Raw genomic sequence first — 9,627 nt, 5'->3', positions numbered from 1 at the left:
AGATATATGCTGTTTGGGACAACTGGATTGAGTCAAAGGATTATTGTGAATCTAGAAAAAACCAATTGCTTCTAAGGTACCAGTTTTGGCAATATATTTGTTGAAGCAGCAGGAATCAATAGGTACTGTAGATCAGTAATTGGAGTATGGCAGATTGATAAATGGATTGTACACATTACCATCAATACTCCTGTGGAGTATTGAGACTGAGACTTGCGTCATTTACATTTTACTGCATCCTGTGTCGATCAAGACTTTCTTAGGAATTCCATTAACCATCTTGGGAATTCTCTTCCCTTTCCTGGGTTTTCTCTTTTCTTTCACTTTCTGCTTCTTTCCCCTACTCCAAGTACAACATGGCTCCTTCCACGTCCCATAGGGAAACTAGATCTAAGGAATTCCATTGGGTCTGAGGAAAGGACGAACCACTGGCAAGGTGTCAGGGTGTCACTGATTTCTTCCCACGGTTTCCTGGAGAAGTGTTTTTGATAAAGACTGTCCACAAGGAGCAAGGCACCCTTTGTATCTTCCCTTTTCATGCCCCCACCTTTTTTGGTGTGCCTAGCAGGATGTTCATGCAATTTTAAATTTTGTTTTTAAAAAAACTTAAGGTGAATTAAGTCTTCCCCATTAGTTTTCCAAGTGAAAATCACCTTGTGAGAGCTACAGTCTGCAGCAGTAAAATGGCCCAAAGAGAGAACTTCCTTCCCTTACAGACCTAAGCTAGATTGGAGAGGTACAAACACACACACACACACACAGAGAGAGAGAGAGAGAGAGAGAGAGAGAGAGAAGGGGTGCCAAGTATGAGATTCAAAAGCACATTGAAAAGTAGTACACAGTTTTACCCACATATATTATACATATATACATAACTGTATAATATTGAAATATTGAGGCTACAACTAATATTCATTTTTAACAATAAATACTTGGGCAAAGGGAGATGTGGGAAAAACAACTCAGGAAATATTGCTGATAAACCCTGTGTACATTTTTAGAACTTCACTAAGAGGGATTCTTTTATTTGGGTATAGGAGCACTGTCGCACAGTCATGCCTGCTATTTTTTTATCAGCAGACACTCATCCACTTATCAGAAACATTTCAGGACCCTTCAGAGAGCTAGGATTGTTGCTACAGAGGCTGTGATCATAAAAGTGCGAGAAGGAGAAAGGGCCAGCCGAGCCCGCGGGACAAGGATCAGAGAGCTTCCCCAGTTCACGAGGTTGATTCCTCTGCTAGCAACAGCTCGCCAATGTAACACTGTGAAGATGGGCAATACTTTCAGAGCCATCATTTCCTTTATCCCTGCAGATATCTGCCAGAAATACATCTTAGGGGACCTTGAAGAGATGCCAATTGACAAAATGGTGGATCTGAGCAGCAGGCAAGTGAGACTGTTTCCTTTGTGTGTTTGCTCTTTCAGGGAACTGGTCAAGCTGTACCTGAGTGATAACAAGCTGAAACATCTGCCCTCAGAGCTGGAACAACTACAGAACCTCCAAATCCTGGCACTGGATTTTAACAACTTCCATACACTGCCCCCAGTGGTGTGCACCTTGAAACAGCTCTCTATTCTTTACCTGGGAAACAACAAACTGGGAGACCTACCTGCAGAGCTACAGCAGCTGCACAACCTCAAGTCGCTATGGATTGAGTCCAACTGCTTCTACCACCTCCCCAATGTGGTGTGTGAACTGAGGCACCTCAAGACCTTGCATGTTGGCTCCAATGCCCTGCACTCCCTACCTGGACAGCTACGGTACCTGAAGGAGCTGCGCACCCTCTGGATCTCCAGTAACTTACTGACTGAGTTCCCACGCGTGCTGCTGCACATGCCCTTCTTAGAAGTGATTGATGTGGATTGTAATGCCATACGTGACTTCCCCAATCTCACACACCTTAGTGGTTTGAAGCTGGTGATCTACGACCACAACCCTTGTATAAATGCACCCAAAGTGGCAAAAGGGGTGCATAGGGTTGGGAGGTGGTCTGAGGAAAGCCCTGAGCCTAGGAAGCGATCCGGTCTGCAGAGGAACAAAGGGGCTGAGGATATCAACTCCCTTCTCCCTCCTCCTCCTCTCTCCTTCAAACACTCTTGAGGTACCAAGGACTGTAGAACTGGTAGCATGCCACAGCCACACTATGCGACTTGTGCAAGACTGTGCTTTTTGAATGGCAGATATGGGCTGGTTTTTCCTTTTACATGCAAAATGTTTGCATAAACATTGTACTTGTGGGATTTCTTTTGATTTCTATAATATGTGTACATGCATAGTTTTGTGAAAAACGGCAGCACCTGTCTTAATGTGATAGCCATTAAAGAGATGGAGCAGTTACCAGATTTCATTATCTCTTTCATTATCTGCTGCTGTTCTCAGGAATCCAGTGAGAGAATCACAGGCAACCCCATGAATGAGATATTAGAAGAGTGGGAGGGAGAGAATGCAAATGAATGTGAGATCGCACTGCCTGGTTTTATCAAATGAAACAGAAGCTGTAAGACCAGACTTGTAAACATAAGGCAGATTGTCTAGAGGTATATTGCAGACTTTGAAAAACAATTCATTCTTTAGTTGTACCTAGTGCTTCTATGGTTCACAGCCAAAGGCTCAGACCCTATTACGATAGAAACATCAAAGTGTGGGAAATTTCTGTATAGAGTTTATCAGCTGCTCCCCCTGTCAAGGAAATGTAATTTCAGTGGAGACTCCATAACAGCATGTTCAGTACCACCATTCAATTATAGCTCACCGTACATCTTCAGTGAAGCTAAGAAATAACTTGATTTGTTACATTCTGAACAAGTTTTTGTTGTTGTTGTTGTTGTTTATTCGTTACGTGGTGTCCAACTCTTAGTGACCCCATGGACCAGTGCATGCCAGGCCTTCCTGTCTTCCATTGCCTCCCGTAGTTGTGTCAATTTCATGTTGGTTGCTTTGCAGACACTGTCCAGCAATCTCATCCTCTGTCCCATTCTCCTCTTGCCGTCACACTTTCCCAACATCAGGGTCTTTTCCAGGGAGTCTTCTCTTCTCATGAGATGGCCAAACTATTAGAGCCTCAGCTTTAGGATCTGTCCTTCCAGTGAGCACTCAGGGCTGACTTCCTTCAAAATGGATAGGTTTGTTCTCTTTGCAGTCCAGAGGACTCTCAAGAGTCTCCTCCAGCACCACAGTTCAAAAACATCAATTCTTCGGCAGTCAGCCTTCTTTATGGTCCAGCTCTCACTTCCATACATAGCTACTGGAAAAACCTTAGCTTTGACGATGCGGACCTTTGTCGGCAAGGTGTTGTCTCTGCTTTTTAAGATGCTATCTAGATTTGTCATCGCTTTCCTCCCAAGAAGCAGGTGTCTTTTAATTTCGTGGCGGCTGTCACCATAATGGAGCCCAAGAAAGTAAAATCTGTCACTGCCTCCATATCTTCCCCTTCTATTTGCCAGGAGGTGACTGGACAAGTGGCCATGATCTTAGTTTTTTTGATGTTGAGCTTCAGACCATTTTTGGTGCTCTCCTCTTTCACCCTCATTAAGAGGTTCTTTAATTCCTCCTCACTTTCTGCCACCAGAGTGTTATCATCTGCATATCTGACGTTGTTGATATTTCTTCCGGCAATCTTTATTCCGGCTTGGGATTCATCCAGTCCTGCCTTTCGCATGATGTATTCTGCATATAAGTTAAATAACCAGGGAGACAATATACAGCCTTGTTGTACTCCTTTCCCAATTTTGAACCAATCAGTTGTTCCATATCCAGTTCTAAATGTTGCTTCCTGTCCCACATATAGATTTCTCAGGAGATAGATAAGGTGGTCAGGCACTCCAGTTTCTTTAAGGACTTGCCATAGTTTGCTGTGGTCCAGCAAAAGTAAATGTTTTTCTGGAACTCTCTGGCTTTCTCCATAATCCAGCGCATGTTAGCAGTTTGGTCTCTAGTTCCTCTGCCCCTTCAAAATCCAGCTTGTACTTCTGGGAGTTCTCAGTCCACATACTGCTGAAGCCTACCTTGTAGTATTTTGAGCATAACCTTGCTAGTCTGTGAGAAACTGTTGTTGCTCAGTGGACATGAGCTAATGTAACCGTGCTTCTTTTCCCCACGCCAGGCAGTAGAAGAGCTGTGTTAGCAGTGGCAGGTGAGGCATCACAGAAACGATCGCTTGTTCCTTCTCTGCCTTCTTCCCAGCCACTTGCTCTGTCATTGGAAAAGGTCTGATGAAAGAGAAAGCGAGGGAGACACTTCTGCATGTGGTTCTTGTCTTGGTCTGGTTCAGTCTGGTGAACTGATTCAAGCAGGGAGTGAGTATGTCTGTTCGGGGAAGGGATTCCATTGCTGACTGCCCAAAAAGAAATAGACCACTGCTTGGAAGAGCATCCTTTGAATCCGTAGCTTAAGCAGGCTCAGTGGACTGCTAACAATGTGTAAGTATTACAGTTCTCTTTCAGTTTCTTGCACAGAAGACCAATGTAGTTTTAAAATTTCCGATGCTCATCCTGCCAAACACACCTAGAAAAATATCAGGCAGGCAGGAGCTCCATGGAAAGGATTTTGTTATGATAGTTCAGTATGTTCACAAAATTAAGAATGCCCACTTAACAGAAATCCAGCCAGCCTAACAGTTTTTCCTTATGCTGAAGTACAAATTCCATCTCATTTCCAATAAGGTGTTAGTACAGGCATCTGGAAATCAAATGCCAATGGAGGTTTTTCACAGTATTTTCAGTCTGCAGTACACAGAATTAACCATGTGACAGTACTGGTGAGAATTTTCACATATTTTTCAGTTGTTGCAACTGTAATGCTTTTGTAATGAGCAACTGAATAAAACAAGCTACTCTTGTAGAAAAGGAGCCACAGTACTAGCTTGCTACTGACCTAAGGCAGTGCAGCTACAACCAAACAGGGTGTGTTGATTCATGTTGCCCATACTGCATAGTCAGAGGTGTATGACTCATACATCCATGATTCTTTCAACCAGACTGCTGCATTTCAACTATCCACACAGTAAGTGACATTAGCAACATTTCTCCTTTTCGCTTCTTTGTTCCTATGCACCCATTATTTACCCTGATGCATCAGTAAATATAAACTACAGATTTTGGAGACATGGATTTACCAAATCTGTTAGTTGTAGAATGTGTTTCGTCATGCTGTTGTATGTAATGATTGATTCAACATCCTTTAAAAGAAAATATATATGCCTCTGAAGTGGTTAAAGAGTGTATCAGTATAATGCAAAACTCAAAACTAGGGTTATCATTTCACTTTATGCCAGTTTTATGAGATACAGATTTGCTAAAAAAAAAAAAAATACATGTACTTCATGCTTCCATTACACATGGCTCATAAATCAATGTCCTTTTATTTAAAAGATGAACAAGCAAACAGAGAAGTACCGATGGAGTGGTTTAGCATTATATTAGTACAATATAATTCAAAACTATTAAAGCAATCATCACTTAAAAGTACTTTTCAGAGCAAAGATTATTTTAAAAAATTATATGTATTTTATATGTTGCATATTGCTCAGTTCTAAGTCTTTTTTCTTTAAAAAACTGCAAAGGAAATTTATTTTAGTGGCACTGCAAATGAGAGGAAAGAGGCAAAAGTGTTTATTCCCACATGCCTATATGTCTCAAGACATGCCCAGCAATATTCCAGAAGGCCTCCCCAAAATGTTGACAAAATACAATTCTGAGCCAAAAATTACAAAGAAACACAGCAACAACAAAATGTACTGGATACTCATGCAAAAATATCAGATCTACTCAGGAGCAGGAATAACACCGCCTGGTTGTCAGAAAATATGGAAATGACTGATGAGGAATGTAGGACAAACAGAAAGACAAATGCCCATTTGGTCTCAGTAACAAAACAACTTCCTTTAAAAAGTAAAATTCAGAGCTCTGGCAACAAAAGCAACTGTGAACTAGCATACACGTTTTCCACAAAGGCTCCGATATGCCTCTGTGACAGCAGGTTACAGGATCTGAATTATGGCCTCAAATGCTGTCCTCAACCTGATGCTCTCTCTTACTGTATATTTACAAATCCAGAATGTAGAAAGCCATCACAGCTGAGTTTAAAACACCGTACTGGTAAAAATCTTAAAACTTTCCCCCCTACTTTGCACCTTCGCTTGTGTGTACCATCAAATCAATTCTGACTTACAATCATCATCTTCAGGGTTTTCCAGCTAGAGACTACTCAGAAGTGGTTTTCCATTTCCCCCCACCTGGGAGCATCCTGAGACTGTGCTGCTTGTCCAAGGCCACACAGGCTGGCACCTTGGATTATTATCATTCCCCCCCCCCCCCCCTATTTTCAGACAGTAGATTAAGTGAAACCGCCAGCTCTGGTCCTGTGGAAATGGCAGTCCCACTGTTCTGTGGAGCTGCAGCCCGTGGCCAATAAGTCAAGGGAGCCACTGGTATATGGGTACAAAGGATCATTTTTGTCTTTTGAATGAATTAAAACTATACATAATGGTTATATGTAACCTTATTGGGACCCATGTCTAAAATACAGTTCTACAATGTATCTTTACAATACCTTGAAAACTGGGAGGCTTAGCTTTCACTCTGGAGAAGGCAACTCAAAATTAACCGACATATTAGTCCTGTGTCTGGAGCAAGTACCTACCTTCCACTACTGTAAAAAATTTAGTTTTATCTAATGGTAAATTTTGACACAACTCTGAGAAGCAGTGGAAGATAAGAGGGCCTGGCGTGCTCTGGTCCATGGGGTCATGAAGGGTAGGACACGACTAAACAACGACAGGTTGATTATATTCTCTGCAGCCAAAAATGGAGAAGCTCTATAGTCAGCAAAAACAAGACCTGGAGCTGATTGTGGCTCTGATCATCAGCTTCTTATAGCAAAATTCAAGCTTAAACTGAAGAAAGTAGGAAAAACCACTGGGCTAGTCATCACATTGCCGACAAAGGTCTGCATAGTCAAAGCTATGGTCTTTTCCGGTAGTGATGTATGGAAATGAGAGCTGGATCATAAAGAAGGCTGACTGCCGAAGAATTGATGCTTTTGAACTGTGGTGCTGGAGGAGACTCTTGAGAGTCCCCTGGACTGCAAAGAGAACAAACCTATCCATTTTGTAGGAAATCAACCTTGAGTGCTTACTGGAAGGACAGATCCTGAAGCTGAGGCTCCAATACTTTGGCCATCTCATGAGAAGACTCCCTGGAAAAGACCCTTATGTTGGGAAAGTGTGAAGACAAGAGAAGGGGACGATAGAGGATGAGATGGTTGGACAGTGTCACCGAAGCTACCAACATGAATTTGACCCAACTCCAGGAGGCAGTGGAAGACAGGAGGTCCTGGCGTGCTCTGGTCCATGGGGTCACAAAGAGTTGGACATGACTTAATGACTAAACAACAAATGGTAAAGGAGGTAATTTTATTTTGTCTGCAAAACTCACAGCCCATGGCCTTAAGCTGGTACGAAAAGAATTTGTGGGCATTCAGTGAAACAACCCTGCCCCTTCAAAAGCAGACTGTAGTTGTTAAGAATGCCCTTTTCATTTATGGTTAGCATAGAGCAGGGGTCTCAAACTCAATTTACCTGGGGGCCGCTGTAGGTAGAGTCTGGGCCCCATCAGATTTTCTGCCAAGGGGAGCAGGAGCCCAAGGAAGCCACCCAGGAGTTTCCTTAGCCCAGCTGTGGCTCCGAGGAGGAGGAGGGGCGCACGAGCCGTCGTCACCAGCCACGATCCCCTCTGGCTCCTCCTTCACTACCACCACCACCACCACCAGCAGGACGAAGAAGGGGAGAAGGGAGAGAGTGCCGGTGACCGCCTAGCTGAGGGGGGGGGAGGAGGACACAACATAAAATGTTTTTTAAAACCATCACAGAATCGCCTTGCCAAAGGAGAAAAGCCCCCACCGGTACTCGCGAAATTAAACAGAACAGGGTGGGCCTCCCCACAGGTGCGCGCATGCACACACGCACACTCACACACAGAGAGAGAGGTCCGGCAACCTTACTCTGAGGGGCCCCCTCCAAAAAAGGCACACTCAGCAGCAGCAGCTACCCCCACCATGACTGAGGAGCAGACTTTGTGAGGCGAGCCCAGGCAGCCGCAAGAGCTGAGGTGGCTGAAGGAGGAGGAGGAGGAGGAGGAGGAAGCACTGCCGGGTACTGAGGCGGCCGTTGGCCAGGCTGGTGCTGGGAGTGCCGAGAGAGAAAGAGAGCCAGAGATCCACTTCCCTGGAAGAGATGGTGGCGGCGGCAGCTGCTGTTGGTGGTTTGGAAGCGCTCTTCTTCAAGGATGGGAGCGAGCTCCGCTCTCAGGCATCACTCGGCGGTGGCTCGGGCGCTCGGGAAAAAAGGCCAGCAGTGTGCCTCACTCGCCGGCTCTCCCCCAAGACAGCGCCTCTTGCACCTTCCATCCAGACCTGCAGCCTGCCAGCTGGCAGACAGGTGGGCTGGCTGGCAGGCTGCAGTTCCGGATGGGGGGTGCAAGAGGTACTGTCTTGGGGGAGAGCCAGCAAGCGAGAGGAAGTGATGCTTTTTTTGACTCTTGACAGCAGAGGACGCATGGGCGCTTCGAGGGGCAGGCAAGGCGAGGGCCACAAACTATCATCCGGCGGGCCACAAATGGCCCCCAGGCTGCATGTTTGAGACCCCTGGTATAGAGGCTCTATCGCTTCTTTAACAGTTTGCACTTTACTATGCCAGATTCATGGTTCTTTAACTTCCAAGCCTGATTACTGCGGTAAGCAGCCACTTTTAACTAGTGTCAACTGCCACTAAATGTTATTCAATAGATATCAAGAGTCTTAAACATTGCCAACTTGTTCTGAGTGAGCTGCATTAATTACTTGCTTGCTTTTAAGCCTAATTCAAATTAAGACTAAAGAAATATGTTTAAGACTTAAAGCCTTACACCAGTTAACATTCACCTAACTTGGAACTGTTGTCAGCTAGCTATTGTTGCTATACAGAGGTTCAAATTATGTTACTATGTAGTTCATTCATTACTATGGGCTTCCTACTTACAAATGCAGACTCGTCATGTAAAAAATACTATGCTTCAGAAATTTGAAATGTTCATCAATGGAACTCTGAATTCTGTTATTTCTTATGCCTGGCTTGTGTCTCTTATAGACTAAACAGCTTATATAAACAGGTAACAGAAGGCAAACAATGTTGAAGAGCATGGCAGTGGTTCAGCCCTCAAGGGAATGGCTAATGTAGTTTGGATCAAAAAGATGGCTGCCAAATTAGGTAAGAGTTTAAATCTATGCTAAGAATAAGCCAGTGCGCATTTCTATGAAGCACTGTAATTTCAATGTGATCTATTTCTCTCCCAGGTTTCCAGGTTACTTCATGCAGCTAGACAAATTTAGTAGAACCTACAAAATTTCATGCTAATTACAGCTACTAGCACTTCTGGTATCATGAGACAATTTCCTGTCACACGGATATCTACTTTTTCCAGAACACAAGAGAAGATATGGAAGTTAACTGATCAAAAGTCAGCTGGGGTTAAAATGATTTCATCCTTGTGATCCATTGTAAAATAGAAAGTTAAATGTTTACTGCTTTGTATTCTCTTAATATGAAATTTAATATAAAAGGATACATAAATTAACATTTTAAAATGTCA

General features: G+C 43.7%; 1 protein-coding gene across 1 annotated transcript; it reads left to right on the top strand.

Annotated features, from left to right (window-relative positions):
• Positions 1-1,095: 1,095 nt before the first annotated feature.
• LRRC10 (leucine rich repeat containing 10) lies at positions 1,096-2,341 on the top strand. Its single transcript, XM_073000384.2, has one exon. The coding sequence runs from the start codon at positions 1,274-1,276 to the stop codon at positions 2,102-2,104; it is 831 nt and encodes a 276-aa protein (XP_072856485.1). The 5' UTR covers positions 1,096-1,273; the 3' UTR covers positions 2,105-2,341.
• Positions 2,342-9,627: the final 7,286 nt, after the last annotated feature.

Source organism: Pogona vitticeps, chromosome 5 (assembly GCF_051106095.1).
Source record: "Pogona vitticeps strain Pit_001003342236 chromosome 5, PviZW2.1, whole genome shotgun sequence".
Taxonomy (NCBI): domain Eukaryota; kingdom Metazoa; phylum Chordata; class Lepidosauria; order Squamata; family Agamidae; genus Pogona; species Pogona vitticeps.
The sequence above is the reverse complement of the archived record's forward strand: the minus strand, read 5'-3'. Positions and strand labels throughout refer to the sequence as shown.

Coding starts and splice junctions, on each gene's coding strand:
- LRRC10 (XM_073000384.2), top strand. CDS start 1,274: ATGGGCAATACTTTCAGAGCCATCATTTCCTTTATCCCTGCAGATATC.